Raw genomic sequence first — 22,597 nt, forward strand, 5'->3', positions numbered from 1 at the left:
GTTCTGGGTACTCTCTCTGATTTGGGGTGCCTTTTGGTTTTCCTAATGGTACTAAGGGTTTTTCTGGCCTGATGTTTTGCCAACAATCTGTTCTCATCTGTCCCTGAGGAATGTAGCACAGCCCAGATCATGGCACTCCTATTTTGCCACTTCTACATGACTTTGCTTTTATTTTTTGACTTCTTCTGAGACCCCAGTGGAATGGTAGTTGGGAGAAGGAGGACATTTCTGTATTGAGTCTATTATCTTGAACTGTGTAAGCCTTCTTGGGCTGTCCCCTCATTGACATTTCACCTCCCAAGCCTGTTTGCTCCTCCTCATTCCTTACCCAGTCAGACTCAGAACTCTCTTCACCTTGATTAATCTGCATTCCCCGTTTCTTATGACCAATTAACCAAACAACCTGAAATCAAGAAAAATACCCCAATTAGTAACAAAAATCACAAATTTTTCTGAAGTTTTGATGGAGATTTTTGATAGATTGAGGGATGCCTTGTATTTTGGTCATATTTGAGCAATCCAAATAAGTAAAAAGGGAATCCTAGGTACTGCTGCTCCTAAATCATCAGTCACTGCACTGATGAGGATTCCTTTGGTCATCCTCAGCCTTGGCCTCCCAAGCTTCTCACCATGCTGTGTGGCCTCTCCTGTCTTTTCTTCTCCTGATCCTCCTATTTCATTGTTATTCAGAGAGGAGGCTAGCTTGCATTTTTGTTTTGCATTACAGCCCCAGTACTTACCTCATACTCTTTCTCTCCTATCTTAGTGTGGCATCTGCCAGAGCCACTCCTGGGGTGCCAAGGATCCCAACAACCAAGTGTGGGGAATGGAGCCTGAGATCTGAAGTAGCACTGGGCAGCAGCGCTGGGCAGGGAGGCCCCTCCTCATCCTAGGCCTTTATGTCAGGGGTGTGTGGTGAGAAGAGCGACACCCCTGATCACCAAATGCCTCTCTGTCCATTTTTCCCTTGTCTTGAACAACAGGCCCTAGACGGTTTTTAAATAGACAAGGATTAAATTCCTCATTGTCTAGATTCTGTGCAGTGACTGATTGAGCCCAATCTCCTGGTCAAATGTGGCAATACCTTCTGTGTTCTCTCTCAGTTTATTTTTTTCCAATATGAATGCATCAAATGTTTTCCAAATTTTTAGTCCGCTTCCTTTTTGATTAACAATTCTGGAATTATTTTATCTTCTAGCATTTTATAGTAAGCAGTCAAGAGAAACTGAACCACAACTTCAACAGTTTGCTAGAAATTTCCTCAGGTAAAAATCCAATTTCATTTTAATAGGAAACAGACAGACATGAGTTGCAGGAACATGAAGTTCAGGGGGTAATTCCATAGACTGGGCTTACTCGCTGGCCCCACAGATGCTTTTTAAAAAGCTATTTACCTGAGGCCAATCTGGTCCTGCTCTGGCTTGGGTCAGTGAGATTTTACATTTCCTTATAAATACCCTGTCATCCCCAGGATTATTCTCTGGTCAGAGAAATCTAAGACTCCTCCCTGTAGAAAAGAACACAAATTACCCTAAAGAGGGGACTTTTGTGACCTTTATACAGACCAAAGATTCCAAGATCCAGAAAAACAGTATAATTAAAAGCGAAGACCATTGATCCTAAAATCTGAAATAACAAGTTCCAGTCAGAACAACTTCACACTGGCCAAGGTGACCAAGAGTTACCTTTAGATCTTTAACATTATTTTAATCTTATTACAATAGCAAAATTATCCCTCTCAGTGGATTTTTCGAGGCTACCTGTGGCTAAGACCATGCACAATAGAGACTTAGAAATCTGATGCAATGCTACTGTCAATCAAGAGTTAAGAGGTGATATCTGGTGGGACTGTCTAGAAACTTCCCTAAGACCCCCAACTAGGGAACAAAGGGAGCATGAGGGCATTCTCTTTTTTGAGAGAACCTATCCTCTTCCTTGAGGGCATCTTTTACTTTCTCCTCTAATAAGCTTTGCTATAATTTTACTATGTTTTGTGTCTTGCTTGAAATCTTCTCACATGAGGACACAAGGGCTGAGAAACACAACACAACCCCCAGATTCCTGGGACTACAGTTAGTAACAGTCTCTCAAAAGTTCCACCTTCCACAAAGCACCAGCACAAAACATAATTCAGTTGTGTTCTTGCCCACTTGATAAAAATGATAGCCAACAATATGTCCCATTGTTATGCTTGAATTCGGGACCCCCAAAAGACCACCAGAGACCCAAGATCGATGTAAACAGCAAAAGAGGTGTTTATTGCGAGCTAGCGCCGCGGTCCTCCGCGAGCACACACAGCAACTGGTAACGCCGAGAGGCCCCGAGCCCAGGGTTTGCAGCAGTTTTATACATTCTTTGGAGAAGGCAGGGACCCCCACATACATCATAGCATCTCTTAGCAAATCTTCACACACCGAGGGAAAATCAAATAACAACTCTAAAAATGATTAGCACATTCACTGGCGGGAACAAGTTGGGTAAGGGTGATTGGTCAGTACAAAAGGGTATTCATTTGAACTGATTGGTTTAAGCCAAGAGGGGTGTACGTGCTGAACTACATGGTTCCCAACTTGTTATCAACCACCATAAACTACTGGGAGGGTCATCTGGCATCCCAGGTATTTCCCTGTCTCATGCTGATTGGTGGCTGCTAGGGGGTTGGTATGGATCCCCACCTAGCCTGACTGAGTCAGGGACACCTAGCGCAGCAGATCTCTCCTGTTATTTGTAGATAAACCACTTAGCAGGGTGGGAATGTGCCTAGGAGTGCTCTGTGGGTCTTTCCAAGGACAAAGGTTATGTCCCTTCCTTGGACAGGCTTTGCTCTGAGGTAGAGGCTGGTTTTTCACCATAATATGTTCCTCATTTCCATGTGAGACCTCGACAGACTGGCCCTTACCGTCCATATTTCTATATTTCTACCATCACTGTGCCTATAACTCACCACATGGGAGTTTGAGGAAGTCTCTCAGAGGCAGAAGAGACCTTTACTCCGATCTTCCAGGCTCCTGACACATCACAGAAAATAATTTAGAGATGTGTCATGTTTTAGCAAAGACAAGAAGAAGAGCTTTATTAGGAAGCAAAATGTAAAAGTAAGCATTCTCAGATAGGACATGTGCTATCTAGAAAGCAAGATGGGTGGTGACAGCACTTGACGTCTGAGATTTTATTAAGGTAAATAATTAGGTGAACTGTGTTTGATCCAAAGGGACTGGACTTCCTTTGGGATTGGGAAATACTGATAGTGGTCCTGGTGTGGCATGTAGGTTTTAGTTCACATCAAAATTTCTGGTGGTCAGGTTGATCAGGTTGATACCGCCGGTTATCAGTGACAAGTCCCGCTTCCCCACATGTTGAAGTTTGAACATTAGAGAAGCATGCATATGAAGCAGGGGTAACATAGACTTCTCCTGAGAGGGAGAACAGGGCCATAGCTGGTAACATGGTATCCCAACAAGAGAGGTGTTCTGCCCTTTTTATATGTCCTAGGCTTCCTTTGTTCTCCTGCCTTTCCCCCCTTATCTTTCCTCTTCCTGCCTAGGTGACTAGGCCCAGGAACTGCTGGGTGGGAGGGCCAACAGGTGGGAAATAGGTGGGCTGAAGGGGAAAGGGCAGGATGGAGTAGACAAGGACACATTAACGTCCTTATAGCTCCCTGTAGGGAGGGGAAATTCCTGGGACAGGTTACCTTGGCAACAGGTTGGAGCAGGGGCAGGTTCTTGATAAGATCCCTCAGGGGGCAGTCTCCAACATCCCAGACTCACTCAAAATTCCTAGATCTGACCTGACTGATTTACCTACCCTGACTGCCTAATTCTGGCTTCAGATGTGAGCCCCTAGCTTTAGAGAGTTAAGGGTCTCTTTCGGTCCCTCAGCCTCCTTTGTTTAGCTCACAGCTCAGGAGTTGTCCACAAGCCACCCATTCCACATTGCAACAGGGACATTTCTCCTTTAGAAATTAGTTTTTTTTTTTTCCTTCTTTATTTCTAAGTTTCTATCTCACAACCACTTCCTTAAGAAGACTGAGAAAACTTTCTATACAGTTCTCTTTTGTTTGTGAGCTTTCACCAGAATCATCTTTTCTAAAGTATGTGCACGGCAACGTTGGCTTTTTGTTAGCATCTCCCGATTATGCAGTTCCAAAACTGCTTCCACCTTTTTAGGTAGTTATGTATAGCAGCAACCTGACTTCTCAGCATCAATTTTCTGTCTTAATCTATTTGGGCTGCTGTAACAAAATACCATAGACCAGGTGGCTTTTGAACAACAAAAATTTGACTTGATCATTCTGGAACCTAAGAAAGCTGCACTTGCCAGTAGACTTAATGTTTGGAAAAAACCTCCTCCTGGTGCTTCTGACCCTCTGGCTGACTCCTCGCATGGTGAGAGGGGCAGATAAGTTCTCTGGAGTTTCTTTTTCAAGGGCACTTGTTCCATTCATAAGGGTTCTGTCCTTGTGACCTAATTACCTCCTCAAATTTCGGCCTCCTCATATCATTACCTCAGGGGCTAGGAATTAGCATGAATTCTGGGGATACAAACACACATTCAGATCACAGCACTTCCCTCACCCTGTATCTCTTAAGTTATGTGTTCTTTCAGGAGGTTTCCAAAATGAATTTAGATTTTTCCCCCTAGAGAAATAACCCGTGAAGCTGCTAAAGTAATATGTTTCCATTTTTTATTCCCTTTCTATATGAAAAATCTTCAAATATTTGGCAACAGTTTTATGCCTACTCCATTTCCTTTATGTTTGGGTTTCTTGGTATGTAACTGAATTTTGTGTACATTAGCTTTCATTCCCACTGTACTTTTCCGTCCTAAAAGCCCACAGAATTTCTTTTCCTATTAAAGCTGCAATGAATAAAGCTTCTGTCACATGGGATATAATCAGTCTTAACTGATGCTGCAGTATAGTATAAATGAAATGCAATTTTATCATCACTGTCATTAATGTAATTAAAATTTGTGCTTTAGTATCTTCTTGTAATGCACATATAATGAAAGTTTTAAATTCTTTGTTTCTTAATAGAGCATATTCTTGTTTCCTTGACAATCACATTCAGCATTACTACTATACTGTCTTATTATGTCAAACGAACCTCAAGGACTTGAGAAAATACAATTAATTACTCTAACACTCAATGACCCCAAACTACTGGCCCTTTCTGGGTTTTATTTCTTTTGTTAGTTTAGTTGAAGTTTTAATTCCACACTATGAATGAGTTGTTTATTACACTTAATATTGTCTGCTTCTAGTAGCCCTGCCTCTTCCCAATTTGTCTAATGTTCTAGATGCAATGAGAAATATTACCAGATTTTTAGAATTATTTAACATTGGTTTATATATATTGATAATTAAGACCTCAGGATCAGCCTAGGGGCTTTGCGTCTACACTGTAACACTTTGATACTTAACACAGTTATAACAGGCACTCCATAGATATTAATTGAATAGAAAATATTTTGAGATATAAGTTATTAAAGATTTTTTATTATATTCCATCTAATATGGTAGCCATAAGGCACATGTACTATATGAGTTTGTTACTTAATATTATGTAAACTTAAAAGCTAAATCCCTTAAAAAAAAAAAAAAAAAAACACCTAACTCCCTTGGTTAAATCAGCAACATTCAAATTTCTCAATAGTCAAATATTTTAAATGAACATTTAATAATTATATAATTGTATACGGGAACCTGCCCATAGTTGTAGCATTTTATTATAATGATATTTTTGCTATTTTATAATGCTATTAGTTTTAGTTTTTTTTAAATTAACTCTACCTGTATTTCTATTTATTGATTAAAATAAAGAAAAGCTGGCTTATTTATATAATACAGTTATATAAAATTTTCTTCATCCTAACAGAAAGGTCAATTGAATTTTTTTTTTTTTTTTTTTTTTTTATATTTATTTATTTATTTTAGTTTTAGGCGGACACAACATCTTTGTTTGTATGTGGTGCTGAGGATCGAACCCGGGCCGCACGCATGCCAGGCGAGCGCGCTACCACTTGAGCCACATCCCCAGCCCTCAATTGAATTTAATTGTTCTAACGTAATAAAGTATTTCAATCTTTTCAGTAAATTTTATTTCATAGAAAATAATGCTTTGATGACAAACATACTAAATTTGTATCAATACAGTGATTATAGGAGAGGAATGTTTGTGCTTTCTATTTATGGTAATCTATACTCATTTTAAGATAAATTTTAAATTGAGTAAAATTTACTACTTTGAACAGGCTGGCATAAAACATGAGAAAGGCTGGGTGAGCCTTCCTATCAGAAATGTCAAAACAGTGTTGAAGTGCATAGTGATTTACTAGCAAGGAAACTATAGTTTATGTGAAAAGAAGGCTTATTTGTTGTGAACAATATGTGAGTTTGTTAATCTAATCATACTTCAATTATCCCTCAACAGAACTGCAAAAATATAAAATGTATGTAAAATTATTTTTTTAAAAAATAAAAGCTCTAGACCCCCCAAATATAATAAGCTAAATTAAGAACTCAATAGGTATGTTAAATAGCAAGCTATATGCAGCCTGAAAGAGAATTAGCAAAATGGAAAATAGGTCAGAGATAATACTCAGACTGAAGCATGGAGAAAATGGTGGGGGTGGTGATGAGAGAATATAACAAGTACAGGAAAAGACACACACGACAAGTTGAAAATGCCCAGTGCAGTGTTTAGTACATATCAAGAAGTGCAGAGTGTACCCTCAGAAATAAAGGATAAATATTTGGAAATAATAAGACTGGTCAAAAGAACCCCAGAAGTATAAAATTAAAGTCAAGATTCAGTAATTCCTGAAAACACCAAGCAATAAAAATATAATGAACACCACAACTAGACACAGCATAATCAATCCATGGATAAACCTAGTGCAATAATATAGAGACATAAAATGAAAGCAACACTGCTACACAAAGCAACAGAGAATGAATCTTGAAAGAAAAAAAAAATAGACCAAAGAAATCTGGTGTAAAACTATATGGTTTGTTTGCAATTATTCTTTTAATATGCATTAAGAAAAGAAAAATTTCCAGAATGATACAAGTTTTAGAAGTTGTGGTGGCAGTTGTGGTATGGAATATTCACCCTACCTGGAAGGTACTCTAGGAGAGCTTTTGGGGTGCTGCTGACACTCAATCCCTTCCTTTGAATGGTGATGATACAACCGTGAGAATGTTGAAGTTTTTCAGCAAGTGTATATTATGTGGGCACTTTAAAAAAAATGTATTTTCCACTCTTTAATAAAAATGGTTGGCCAGCTGATATCTTAAGATATAATGGACACACATCTAATGCCATCAGATGGAGCATTAGCCTTTTCTTGGCTATACTATAATCCCTGATGGGATTATAAATTGAGAAGGGAAAAGAGTCTGTTAGTTATACTAACAGACTACTTTTAGGGACACTTTGCATCTTACCCAGTTAATTTACATTTCTATAGCTTCTATTTATAAATTTCAGAATACTAGAAATGCTCATTACAACTTTTACCTTCAAGGTTCTATTAGTTTTATGAGTTTTATGAATTTATGATTGAATGCTAAGGTGCATGGGTAGGGACTCCTACACAGTATGGGTAGACAAATATTAGCAGTTAGTAGTGAGAAGCCATGAGGGAGAGGTTAATAAACAGAAAAAAAAAATTTCTTCATTGGTTTTAAAAATTTGTTACTATTACAAATTTGTAAATCTAGTTTTACTCAAACTTTTGTTATAAGTAAATCAATTTCTATGAACATTTTAAATACATTAAATTTATTTAAACATTTTAAATTTTATTTAAAACTTACATATATATGTGTGTGTACACACACACACACATGTATATATGTATATATAATTTTCTTTTTGAGGACTTTAAAACCCAAAACTTGTAGGAAAAAAAATCTTGGCAACTATTTAAATCATCACAAAAAAGTCATATAACCAAACTGAAGTATTCATAGACACTTAATTTTTCCTATAGATCATTAATGTTTATAAACCAGAATTTTCATTTGACTTTTAACTTAATCATATAGGTAAAATTAAATACTAAGCCATACATTTAAAAGCCTAACTTATTAGATTATGTACCATGCTAAATACATTTATTTATTACAAAATACCACATACAGTGTCTTAGTTTGTTTCTGCTGCTATAACACAAATATCTTAGATTGGGTAACTTATGAGCAACAGAAATTTATTTCTCACAGTTCTGGAGGCTGGAAGTCCAAGATTAGGTGCCAGTAGAGCTGGTGTCTAGTGTGGTGTTTCCTGTATCATGGATGACATTTTTTTCTCTGCAATCTCATGTAGTGGAAGGGCCAAAATATACCTTTCTATGGTCTTTTTTTGAAAGGCCACTAATCAACTCATGAAGACTCCACTCTTATAATCTGATGGCCTCCCAAATCTCCACCTCAAAATACCATTACTGGAAATTAGGCTTTAACATTTGAATTTGAGGAGATGCAAACCATCAATCTCTAGCATACACGTGGATTTTTTTAAACAATATAAAAAAATGTTTATGCTTCACAATTTTTCTAATTAATTTTATTAAAAGTTAATTAAAATTTACTCACTGTATTGTCAGGATTCTCCTGAGAGACAGAATCAATGAGATGGGTAAATAGATGACAGATAGGTGATAGATAGGTGTGAGGGGATTTGTTGGGGGAGTAGGATCACACATCTGTGGAAACTGAGAAGTCCCCCAGGTTATCTGTAAGCTAGAGAACCAGGGAGGCCACAGTGTGGCTATCCAAGTCCAAAGGCCTCAGAGCCGGAAGCCAGTATTGTAACACTGCATCTGAGGTCAGAGGCTGAGGAACTGCTGGTGCAAGTCCTGGAGCCCAAAGGCCAGAGAACATGGAGATCTGATCTCCAAGGATGTGAAAAGAGGGTGTCCCAGTTCCAGGAGGTAAGGAATGAATTTCCTTTTCTATGCTGTTCTGTTCTGTCAAGGCCCACACCTGATGGGTGGTGCAACCCACACTGAAGGCTGATCATTCCCATTCAGCCCACTGATGCACCTGCCAGTCTCCTCCAAAACACCCTCACAGACACACCATGAGTAACCAGTTAGCGAGGCGTTCCTTAATCCAGTCAAGTTAACACCTGAAATTAGCTCTCCCCTCTACTAAGAGTATGAGTTTGTCGTCCGAGTAAATTTTGGGTTATCTTTCAGCTGACTGGGTGTGAGTGCTAATCAGAGACTAGCTGGCTATCAGAACTGCAGCTGCAGCCCAGCAGGAAAATTTTTTCTCACAATTCATATTATACCCAGCTTTGAAGAATCTCTGGGCCCTCGGGAACCATAAATGAGTTGATTTCCTAACCCAATCCCCTTACCTGATTTTCTTTTACTTTCATTCAGCTTTATTATGTGATTAAGGTGGATGGAAATTCTAATACCTGAAACAGGTGACTTCGTGGCTTGATTGGATTCAACTCATCTACTCCCTGCTTGGATCTCTGATGAATTCATCTGCATGTCCTTGCTATCTGGCAGACTCCAGTGCAAAAATGTGAACAGCATCACATCCTATATGAAAGGCAGTGTCCTTAGTCCTGCCTTGCGGTACAGTCAGAGATCCCAGAACAACATAAGAGCAAGCCCTTTCTTGGGAAGCCCTTCAAAGTGGCCCCTGTAACAACTTGCTTTCCTTGGAAGGCTGTGTCTGTAGCAACAGGCCAGGTTTGCCCATTCTGGCCTATGGAAAAATGGGAGTCTCTTAAATATGCTTGTGCTGCGCTCTAGTGGCCCATCTGTGTAAATCAGGGAAGTTTAGTTCCAGGTAACAAGTCAACAAGTGAAACTTGAGCTTGTAGTTAGTTTTGCCAGACATGCTGGGAATATAATTTATAGTTTATAACTTCTATACATGTCGAAGTTAATTATTTTTTGAACATGTCTAAATATATATAATATGACACATGTGTTTTTACTGTGCCTGTAAAATTCTAGCTCTGGCAATAGTGATTTGGGGAAATATCAATTATTCAAAAGGAATTCCTAAAAATACTTGTATAGATACCATAAATATCACAGTTATGAACTTTAGTGCTCAGCATTTGTAATTAAACTTATGCCTCTGGGCCCTGTTTCATGAACATTACCCTCATAATTAATTAGAGCAATTCTAAATATCTGATTTCTGTTTTGATCATCAACATCCAGATGGTTACCATAACTTTAATATAAATAGTGTTTTAGAGAACTTAAATACTGATACATTGACTGATTTTGAATATTTCTTCAGTAGTATTGAAGAAAGGTCATGGTTTAACATGAAGCTTTAAAAAATTCCAGGTTGTAAAAAATGGGAGAACAACAAAATGAAGAATATCCAAACTTTCTCTTGTGGAAAAACCATAGTCACTTAAATCTTGAGATTAAAGTTATGGAAGTTTTGTGTTTTTCCCCATTAGGCATTACGTACAATCTGTTATTAAGAAAGGGGTAACTCCAGGATCTGGTTTACCTTCTCTCATGGAAAATGATGAAAGTATAAGCCTCAGCCAGCCAGAATTGAATCAAATAACAGGAATGATTTCCCAGGTATTTGGCCTAACCTTTAGTTACATTCACAGCCAGCATGTATGATATATTTTTATTAATTGTGAAACATAGTATGCATATAAAGAATGTGTATTAGGCATTAAACTGCATAAAGAATACTATTAAAATAAATTTCTTATTTATCTCTGACTTAGGTGAGAAAATGGAATATTGATCAGTCCCTGTGTGTCTCCTCTGGGGCATTTCCTATCTGTCATTCAGACACTGGTATTAATCAAATCTATACTTTTCTAATTTTGCCGTGGGTGTATATGTATTTCCAGAACACACCCAAGTGGCCTACTTCCTCCAAATAGGCCCCACCTCCTGCAGTTTCCACCACCTCCCATAATTCATTCAATTATGAACTCATCAGTGGATTTATCTATGGAGGAGATCAGAGCCCACATGATCCAATTACTTCCCAATATTCCTACCTCTGATTTCTGCTGCATTGGGGGACCAAGCCTTTAACACATGAGCCTTTGGGAGTCATTCCAGATCTAAACTATGACATGTATCTGGAATATAATCAATTGATCATGGAACATTCACTTGCTTAATCTTATAATGAAATGCCAAGGAATTTTCCAGTATGAGTGTAGAAATACGGCTTCTATCAGCACTAAATGAGAGTTTTCTTTGTTCTGCTTACTGGCCATCATTCAGTACTGTATGATATTTGTCAATCTACTTGGTGTAAAGGGGTGTTTTATGTATAAAATAGGTAATATATTCACATTTTCCAAAATAAAAATAGTGTATTCATTGCTTCTATCTATGTATCTCTCCATCTTAAATCTTCCATAGGAAACTTTTAGAATTTCTTTATGTAAATGCAAAGAAATTAACTAGGTGCAGTGGTGCGCATTTGTAATCCCAGCTACTTGGGAGGCTGAGGCAGGAAGACTGCAAGTTCAAAGACAGCCTTGTAAACATAGCATGACTCTGTATCAAAAAAAAAAAGAAAAAACAAAACAAAACTGAGAATATAGCTTGGTAGTAAATCATCCGGGCTTCTATCCCAGTTTCATGATAAAAAAAAGGGAAAAGAAAGGAAAGAAATGCACACATACAAACACAATATTCCACAACTTCTCTTTATCCAATTTTTTTAAAAAATTAAATATGATAATTTTAATCTATACCTGAGAAATGTCTTTATTTCTTGTGTGAATGAACCATAGTTTTTATTCTACCAACCTCTATAAATGCACTGTTTGGTTCTTTCCTATCTTTTCTTACCATAAATAATGCTCTTATGGATGAAGTACATGGTTTGATCAATAAATAAGATTTCATAAGATTTTATTATTGTTATTGTCAATATCCTCCCTCGGCTTGGTATTATTCTGCATTCACAGCCAGCATGCATGAATATTTTCTTACAGCCTCACAGAGAGGATGGCAAATTCTATTTTCAATTTTTGTTAAGCAGATTGGCAAGGAAAAGTAGATCATTTTCTTTTAAATTTATATTTAACTGATAATGTGGCTGACATCTTCCTGAATGTTGACTGCCATTTCTGTGTGTGATTCTGTGAAGTACTTGCTTTTGTCTTTACCCTACTTTGTCTTTTCTCTTGATTCGAAATTTTCTTTTATATATATATATATCTTCTATTGATTTTATTTTTTTAAATACAGGACAGCAGTGGAATGCATTAGAATTCTTATTACACATAAAAAGCACAATTTTTCATATCTCTGTATATAAAGTATGTTCACACCAATTCATGCTTTTATACATGTACTTTGTGGGGTTTTTTGCATTACAATTCTTAATACACATATTTACCACGATTTTTCATATCTTTGTTTGTATATAAAGTATGTTGACACCCAACTCAAGTCTTCATACATGTGCTTTGTAGAATGATGTCTATCACATTCCACTGCCCTTGCTAATCCCCTGGCCCCTCCTTTTCCTTCCCACCCCTCTTCCCTATCTAGAATTCATCTAATCCTCCCATGCTGTCCCTCCCTACCCCAGTATCAGAGAAAACATTCAGCATTTGTTTTTTTGGGATTGGCTAACTTCACTTAGTATTATCTTCTTCAATGCCACCCATTTACCTGCAAATACCATGATTTTGTTGATTTGGTGTTTTACTTTACCAATTCATAGATGCTCTTGCAATAGAAACAGTTACCCTTTAGAAATTATATGTGTTGTGGTATGTTTTATCCAAGTTTTTGTCTAATCTTTTCACTCTTTTTTTTTGTCTTTCTCTTTTTAATCTATTTCTAATTGACAAAATAGTACATTTATCATGTACAACATGATATTTTGAAATATGTATATATTACTGAATGGCTGAATTGAGGTAACCAACATACTTAACATATGTTTTGCTGTGGGAACACTTAAATTCTACTCTCTTAGCAATGCTTAATAATCTGATACATTATATTAACTACACAGTCACTGTGTGGCACATTAAACCCCTTAAGCTTATTCCCATGCTCTAAAAAATATAAAATTCCTCTAATCACTATAATCCACAAAACACATCTGCTATTGTATAAATGTCAGTTTTTATCTTGGACACATCATCTCCTGGATTCCTCTGATCTCTTCTTTTCGTACAAAACTAATGACTGACAACTGTCCTCTTGAAACTTCCTTCTGTCTCCCTCTGATGGGTTTATTTGGGAAGACCATGTCTTCTTTTTTAGTTTGTACCCTAATTTTGGTGCAGTACATCTTCCAATACCTCCTACAATAAGAAGTAAGAGAAATAATATTATGAGCACTTGTATGCATGAAGGTACCTATATTCTACCTTCCCACCTGGTTGATATTTGGGCAGGATATGAAATTCCAGTTTGGATGTCATTTTCTTCATAATTCTGAAGGTTGTGTTAGTACCTGTCTTCTACTTTTACTCATTGCTCTTGACAATACAGGTGACATTCTGATTCTTAATGTGTGTGCCACTTGCTGCGCCACTCTAGAAAAGTTTCAGGATCATCTTTTCTTTCTTGGCACAGTATAATTTCACAATGATTGTCCTGGGTCTGGATCTCTTTTGGCATGAATCTCTTTTGGGTGTTCTGTGAGGTCCTTGGGAAGTTATGATTTTTCAGTTCTGAAGAATTTTCTTACATTGTTTCCTTGAGAATTCCTTCTTATTTTCGGTGCTTTCTTGATTTTCTATTATTCTCACCGCCTCTCAATTCACTCACTAATGTGTTTGATTTTTTTTCCCCTTTCTTTTTCATCTATTTGCCTTTACTTTAGATTCATAATAAAAATGTTTAGTTGTGCTAAAATACCCATAACATTTGTCATCTTAACTTTTTCAAATGTACAGTTCAGTAGCATTGAAGATATTCACATTGCTGTATAACCAATATGCAAAACTCTTTTCATTTTTAAAGGCTTAAACTTTATCTCTAAGCAACAACCTCCTTTTCTCTTCTCCCAGATCCTTGAAAACTGCCACTCTGCTTTCTATCTCTATTCACTTTCCTGCTTTATGTACCACATATAAGGGGGAATCATAAAGTATTTGCATTTTTGTGACTGGCTTATTTCCTCTAATATCATGTCACATTTGTGATTGGTGTTAGGAGTTTATTTTCCTTCAAAGGCTGAATAATATTCCATTATATGCATACTGTATTAGTCAGGGTTCTCTTGAGGAACAGAATCAACAGGAAGTATAATTATAAAAAGGGGACTTATTAGGTTGGTTTACGTGACCAAAGGCTGGATAGTCCTCAGTGGCTGTCTTCAGATGGAGAGCTGAAAGAACCAGTAGCCCAAGAGCCTGAAACCTCAGAACCATAGGGATCAATGGTGATACCCCAGTCTGAGACCAAAGACTTCTGGTGAATCACTGTCAGAGTCCTCTTTGGAAGAGTGAAGAAGTGATAATCGGATATCCTCAGACAGTTGCAGCAGCAATCAAGAACCAGTTCAAGAAGAATCAAGCTTGAATTTGGTGCTTCCTCCTTGTTCTCCCAACTTTTATTCCACCCAAGCCATCATCCTATTGGGCTGTGCTGCCCACACTTAGGGAGGGTCTCCATTTCAGTTGGCTATCCCACATGCCAATCATTCCTAGACACACTCTCATCCACACATCCATAATTCTCTTAATCATGGGCATCTCTTAATCCAATCAAGTTGACAATTCAAATTAACCATTACTCATACACCACATTCGAAATATGCATTCATCCCTCAAGAGACTTTTGGGGGGCTTCCACCTTTGGGCTGTCATGGACCAGGCCTCCATAACATGGTCACATAACACCTTTCTTTGAGACTCTGCTTTCAGTTCTTTCAGCAGGTCCCAAGTGTTCCAGTTTCTCCATTTTTGGCGACTCTTGTTATTTCCTGTGGGTTTTATTTTATTTTGTTTTGTTTTCCATGGTAGCCATCCTCCTTGGGGTGAGTTGATGTTTCATTTTGGTTTTAATCTGCATTTCCCTGATGAGTAATGAGTTTGAAAATCTTTTCATGGGCTATTTGCCATTTGTATATCTTCTTTGGAGAAACGAGTATTCAAGTTCTTTGCCTATTTTTTTGTGGGGGAGCACAAGAGATTGAACCCAGGGGACCTTCACAACTGAGCTACATCTCCAGCTCTTTTCTGTTTTTTATTTTGAGACAGGCTTTTGTTAAGTTGCTGGCCTCAAGCTTGCAATCTTCCTGCCTCTGCCCCTGAATCCCTAGGATTACAGGCATGCGCCTAGCACCTTTATCTATTTTTTGATAAGGTTGTTTGGGGGTTTCATTGTTGCTGTTATTCTTTGGAAAATTTCTTAAGTTCTTTTTGTGATACTTATATATGATTTGCGAGTACTTTTTCTCACTCTGTAGGTTACGTTTTTACTATGTGGATTGCATCCTTTGATGTACATTTTGTTTTGTTTGTTTTTGTTTTGACATTCATTTTTGCTATTGCTGCCTCTACTTCAGGGTCACCAAGATCCGGGGGTTTCCCTCTGGATTTTTCTCAAAGTTTTACAGTTTGTCTCTTCGTCTTTTGTATTCACTTTAGATATAACCTTTACATATATAACCTGTTAGATATAACCTTTCTATTGAATTTGCTTCACTATCCTATTTTCAATTTTGACGAAGTCTTCTTTATTTTTTATTACTTTCTGTAAAAGTTTCTTATTTGATAGATGAATATCCTCTTCTCTTTATGATATCTCTGATATCATTATTTTTTAAATGCCCCCTATTGTTGTTGTGTTCTTGACTTATCTGTATTTATTGCCCCTTAAACAGAATGTGTCTTGGGGACTACATTTCCATTTACAAGCCTTATTGAGTTACTTCTCTAGCAAACTGTATCCCTCAGTAGACCAGATTAGATCTTTGGTCACTGAAGTGTTTGTTCCAAGGTAGACCTTCATGTTTAAAAGAAATATATTTGTTAAAATGGCTTGAGTGTCATCTTCTCAGGATCCACTTTTTAAGCTTTCCATTCCCTGTAGTTACTCTTAGTGTATGTACTCGTCCTCTAGAACTAAGCATGCTAAACTGAGAAGAATCCTCCAGGGCTTGTTTTCCAAAGGAAAGTATTTAGAGGAGCAAAACTGTAAACCTCCCTAGCTGTGTTATGATACTCCCTATGTACTGTTTCTGGTTTTTATCAATCTCCTCACCCATACTCATGATTTTTTTTTTTTTTTTTTTTTTTTTGTATAAGAACCTTGACTCAACTCAGGATACTTTATTGCACATGAATACATAAGGAATTTAAGGTGCTAGGATCTTCTGATTGGAAGCAGCATGTGGCACAGCTCAACTTGTCAACTGGTGGTTTTAACCTAGGAGAATTAGAGATGAGCGAGATTGATTTGGAGGAGAGGCTGGCTCCAAATGTCAAAATCCCCATGTTTGTCTCTGCTGCTGGATCAGTTTCCTGATCTCCATCTGATGGAGTCCCCTGATCTCCATCTGAGGGGAACCACAGGGATATATCCATCCATGTTAAAGCCCAAGGCTAAGCAGCACAGAGGAACTTAAAAGTCTCAACACTCAGCTTGTGAACTTTCATTTAAACCTTCTGGTTTCTGTACACTAAGCTCTCCTGCTTTCCACACTTCTGTGAATTCAGACCTAGAGATTTCTCATTTCTCCGTGAGGAACTTTCCAGTGTCTGGTTTAGGCAGAAGGGATTAGAGAGAAGAGGAGCTCCTTATACAGTCAAATCAATCCATTTCCATGTTTCTAGCTCGTTTCTCATTCTCTCCTCTTCAAATACCTGCTAATTGTTTCTGGGGTCCTAAAGACAGAAGTGCTTCAAACTAGCACTCAGTATTTTGTTATTTCTACTCTTGTATTTCTTCCATTCACTTTATATCATCCAAACTATTATATACCACCCATAGTCAGTCTAGAAAAATTTACATCATTTCATTTTTCTACATTTATTTTAGTTGTGTTCCAAGTAAAACAGAGTTGTACATATGAATTCAACATGATTTCTCTATTAAAATATTCAGGAACCATTTTTGTAAGTGAGACCAGCCTTTCTGGGTTCTATACACTAATTGACACTCATACTCTCAGTTTCTCTGTATTTATGGAAGTTACCTCATGACAAGTGATATTATTGTTTTAACTTTTATTATATAAGGTTTTATCATTTTACAAATTCATATATTCTGTTTAATATCAGAAGCTTAAATCTTCAGCTGATGATTTAATTGCATTCATACCTTTTGAATTTTAAGATTAAAAATCAACTATAGGTTTTAGTTCAGTTTTCTAGAAATGTTAAAAAATCTTAAGAGCTTTGATGCTTCGCATAGCTGTAGTGTTTTGTTGCACTAAAAATCATTTCTTAATATGTTCCTTTCATTTCACAGGGTAATACTTCATCACAAGTTGGACTTGGAAAAGGTGAGTTAATCTTTCATGGCTTTTTTTTTTCCCCCCCAGTAAACACTGCAGCACACAGGGGTCTCTCCTCCACAGCGCTTCTGCATCTCCCCTGATTTTTTGAGTCTAATCTGCTTTGGGCTAGGAAAAGTGAGATATATTTTTACCTGTTTAATTTAATGTTAAATTCAAATTAAAAATTAAAAGGATCTGAGGGGGATCGACACGTAGAGCCCATGCCTTCCTATGTGTGCATAGCATGGTCAAAGTGCTGACATCATGTGTCATCTTCAGCTGCTGAAGCAAGACTCAAATAGGATGCAGATCCAGAAAGATGTCATGTGGCATGTAGATACACACAATGTTGGTTTAAGAATTCTACAGGAGCTGTTTGACAATGCTTTACCAATACCAAGGAGACACAAAATCCTGGGCCACTGGGAACTCTTAAATGGCTTACTAAAATGCATTTGTGGCAACAGATCTGTCAAGTTTTCACTTTCCTTTCTGTTTTCTGAGCCTTCCTTAGTTATGTGAATATATTTTAAGTACATAAGCTAACTGATGTTGTAACATCACAATTTTTGAAGAATGTGTTCACAAATTTATCAATGATTCAAATTTCTGAACATGCTAGTCTGCATAGAATTTAGGTTCAAATTCACCTACATGTATGATATATGTCTCCATAAACTTGAGGTCTGTATGTAAATGATTATCTCATTAAATGTTGCCCCTCCCCAAAGAAAAATGGACAGATGAACAAATAGACCTTGGATTGAATGACATCCATCAAATTGATGGTACGGAAAAGGATGCTGTCAGCCAGATAACAGAAATACAGGAAAAATCACAGGAAGAACTTGTAACAATAAATAATGGTGTTTCTAAAGAAATATGGTTAGATTTTGAAGACTTCTGTGTTTGCTTTCAGTAAGTATTCAGATCGGAATCATCAGACCCTACTGTGTTGGATAAATCCTTAGCTGCATTATTATACCAATATACATTAGGATTTATTTTTGTACTTAATGTAATAGTTATATTGTTTATTAATTCTTAGCTATCATTAAAGAGTTAAGCCATATTTAGCTGGGTGTTGGCCTATCAAAGAACAGTTTTGAAAGGAAAAAATGGATGTTTTGACCATCCACACAGTACATTAATAACAAAACCCATCCTAGATAAGTTTCAGTTTCTCCTCAAGATTTGTTTGTTAAGAGACACATAAATTTTTCACTGAATCATTTTTGTCCATTTAGGGAAACTGATTCAATATTTCTTTCTATAATTTTTAAACGTTCTATCTCTGATTATTTGATTTTGAGTCTAAGAACCTGAACATGTGGTACATGTCTTTTCATGTGATGAAAATAACCTGTTTCAAATATTTTTCTTCAGGAATATATATGTATTTCACAAGCCAAGTTCTTATTGCATTAACTTTCAAAAGTCAGAATTTAAGGTAAATATATCATCTCTTACCTTTAACTTTATACCCCTAAGTTTTTAGTTGAATCTCACTAGCAAAAACACATTCAAGTTTCTCAAGTATCTTTAAACTTTTCAGCCCTTATCAAAACAATAAGACTCCACAAGCTCAAGTCCCTAAATGTGATCCACATGTGGCCATGTTGTAGTGGTTAAATCTGGGTATGTATTATGATACAAATTCACATAAGGAAAAAAATGATTTGGGAATAAATGAAAGAGATGCATAAATTTATATTTGGTTTTAATTGGTATTTAGTGAAGAGTATGTAATTGCTCAACCACAAGCACATTGTCCCTACCATGTCTGGTTTGGTGGGATATTTTCCCATGTTCTTTACTTTCTAGCATTTTTTTGCTTTCATCCTTCTTTTCTTCATCCAGCTAATGTCTAGAAGTCCTATAGAGCAGAAAAGGTGTCCTTGACTTTCCCTGGCTATGACATCAGGTCCAGTAGCAGGACCTCATGCTTTCTGTCAGCTCTGTGCTTACCCAGGTGTGACCTTCTGACCATCCCAGCTGCCTGGTTCCTTCCCTGCACCCTTCCTGCCCCTCACTTGATGTTAGCAACTTTAGAAAGACTGTTTTTGTTTGCTACTGCAAGACTTTCATGGAATTATATAAAAACTCATTAAGGCATTGTTTAATAAGTTGATTAACAAACACTACTTTGAGTGGAATTTGGAGGATACTATGAAATGTATCCTCAGGGACTAAATTGTACTGATACAAGAACCATACAGCTTCTGATGATAATCCCACAAGTCCATTAGCAGTATGCAGAGGAAGTGGAAATAAGAAGAACTTCAAATTGCTCATAATAGATTAAAAAAAATGTAAGCAGGCAGAGGAAAACATTTTGAGCATTCTTTGAAAAGTGTTCTGTAGCTGGTTACCTGCTCTGAAAGGAAGATTAGGATCTTTGTCCATAATTAGGGATATAGTGCCATATAGGCACTGAGATCATAAGTAGCTTTTATGTCATCATTTCCAGGGACCTTCTGGTTTTACTCAGTACTGTATTGCATGTCCAAACTAAAAACCCAGTCGGTGGCATTAGCAAGCAATGGGTACATTTCTGAATATTTTGTGAAAAGAAGGAAAAGAGGGGTTTTGTTTATTTTAATCACATATGTCCCTGCACACTACCTATACACATCCCCATTAGACATTTCCATTTTCTGCCAAGTTACTCTGTGGTCTCACCACCTATCAGCAACTCATTCTCTGAGCTCTCAGCTCCTTGGCCTTGCATTTCTGGAATAAGAAGATCCTTTTTCTTTACCCCAGTAAAAAGTTTTGCTTCTCTTTCATATGGTGGACTGTCTCCCTGAGTCCCTATAGACCCAACCACTACAGACTATCTCCAGCATTTACCCAGTAGGATTTTTTCATATTATTAAACCCATAAAGTAGTATGATGTTTAGAATGCAGTAACTTTCTTTCAAACAGCAGACATTATACTATATATCATCATTAGAAGTAGAAAATAATAGCATGAATGGATTGGTAATAAGTACAATGATTGACATCTGATTTCTTGCAGTTCTCAGATGAACGTGTATCCTATTATCTGTTTGTGGATAGTCTAAAACCTATTGAGCTACTGGTTTGCTTTTCTGCACTGGTACGCTGGGGGGAATCTGGAGGTAAGAGGGCTCTGGGGAAGCAATTGTGCAAATGTGCAGATCACATGCAGTTGGTCAGAGAACACTTGATCATATTTTTAGGCATAGATGAAGGAGCTTCCTTTCTTCCTAGAATTTCTCAAAAGTCATTCAGGAATACCTAGGCCACCTCCTCTGATGCTTTCTCTGCATGACACAGAGGACTGCTCACTCCTGCCATGTGCTCCTCTCCTGGTCACAGTTGTCTGTTCACATCCTGTTTTACTTGTCATTATTTTTTATTTTTTCAACATCTATTAAAATCATGAACCCTTTCTTCTTTTATCTGAAAATTTGAAGGATCCTTTCCTCCATTCCATGTTGGCTTTTGCTATGGTTCACATGTGGTTCATCCATCCCCCAAAGGTCCATGTGCTAGAGGTGTGGTCCCCAATGTGGTGATTTGGGGTAGAGGAACCTTTAAGAGGTGGGGCCTATTGGGAAGTGACTAGGTCTCTGGGGATGCTGCCCTCAGAAAGGATTAGTCCCATGGAATGAATTAGTTTTTATGAAAGTGGGCTGTTATGAATGGAGTCCACCTGTCACCCCAACCCCCTACCTGAACCCTTCTGCACATGGCCAGGTTCCATATTCTTTCTCTATCCAGTATCATGCTCTTAGGCCTACAGACTGTGAGATAAATAATCCTCTTTACTTTATAAAGTACCCAGCCTTGAATATTTTATTATAGCAGCATCAAATAGACCAATACAACCTCTTACACTCATGATTAGACTGTAGACTATCTTTACCAGTGGTGTGTCATCTTAATTGTGTTCCTTTCAAGCATCCACTCTATGACCACTGCCCCCTGACTCTCAAATTCATTCTCTAGAACTCCCAGCTCTACAGTTTTTGACCTTCCAGGGTTTCTATTCATGTACTCTACCACTTCTCTGTCCATCAATCTCCTTGTGTCCTTTTCTCTCCCACCTCCAACATGAATTTTATGGCCCCCACTATAATGATAGCTTTGCCCATACCCCAAGCACACTTGTTCTTACCCTCTCTCGTCTTGATTTCCTGATAATAATCCCAATATTGGTTAAACTTAACTCAATTCCATCCTGTGCTTGTAACAGAGTAACTGAATATGATTGGAGAAGATGAAACAAAAAAACAAAACCCTGGCTAGCCCCGCTTCACTTTGAGGAGCTCAAATCTCCACAAGAGCTATAAATTCTGCCAGCATTTCTTGATGACTATTTCAGCCCTTTAAATCTCTATTTTCAGATTTTCAACTCACACTCTTACCTTCATTCGTTTTCAGCTGATGGCCATGCTCCTGACTTCAATGAAGAGATGGAGGAAATTAGACATAAGCCCAGAAATGAGCCTTTTATCTTCCCACAGTCAATGCCCAGCACTCCAGTGTGCTGCCTTCCTGCTGTGGGTGGGCTGTACCCACTCCTTTCAAGGCCAGCACATTGCACACACAAAAGCATCATTCTTTAATTCTGTATCCTGTTTTGTTAAAGTATTTATCTTGAACTCATTAGCACCTAGGGCTGCAGGTGTTCAATAGCTATGCACTGAATGCTTACTGTTGACTGTCTTGCCAACATTGAGGACAAGGACTTTTATTTTCCACCAGGGTGTTGCCAGTGATTCCAGTAGGGTCTAGCAAACAGCAAGTGACCAGTTAATATTTGTATAATTAACTTCCCAAAATTCAGTGATCTGATATAATATGTCTAACTCACCAATATATCTTAGGTCACCATGTCCTAGAACATTCCAGGTCATATTGTAGCCTTGAGTGTTTTCTGGATATAGGGCAAAAAGTATTTTGTCTTTAGCCATTGGTGAAAACTAGTTCATATTCTTTATCGTGTTAAGAAGAAAACTTGCCAAGTTTGTTAATTACTTTCAATCTCAACATAAACTCACACTGACAATCAAATTTAGATGAACAATGGGCTACTTTGATTTTCTTTGACACTATCTTTGAGAAATCCCTTACTGCCCCCAGATGTTAGGTATTTCCTTTTATTACCATTGTATCTT

At 37.4% G+C, this 22,597-nt stretch overlaps 1 protein-coding gene across 8 annotated transcripts in view; it reads left to right on the forward strand.

The window, feature by feature from the left end:
- The window catches only part of Adgb (androglobin), a 160,161-nt gene that overhangs the window by 62,350 nt on the left and 75,214 nt on the right, over positions 1 to 22,597 (forward strand). For all 8 annotated transcript variants that reach the window (XM_048799529.1, XM_048799543.1, XM_048799545.1 and 5 more), the window contains 5 exons: positions 10,449 to 10,578; positions 17,419 to 17,452; positions 18,178 to 18,364; positions 18,833 to 18,896; positions 20,470 to 20,572. In XM_048799529.1, coding sequence (XP_048655486.1) covers positions 10,449 to 10,578; positions 17,419 to 17,452; positions 18,178 to 18,364; positions 18,833 to 18,896; positions 20,470 to 20,572 — 518 coding nt within the window. The remainder of the gene's footprint in view (positions 1 to 10,448; positions 10,579 to 17,418; positions 17,453 to 18,177; positions 18,365 to 18,832; positions 18,897 to 20,469; positions 20,573 to 22,597) is intronic.

This window comes from Marmota marmota, unplaced genomic scaffold, assembly GCF_001458135.2.
Source record: "Marmota marmota marmota unplaced genomic scaffold, marMar, whole genome shotgun sequence".
In the NCBI taxonomy this organism is placed as follows: Eukaryota; Metazoa; Chordata; class Mammalia; order Rodentia; family Sciuridae; genus Marmota; species Marmota marmota.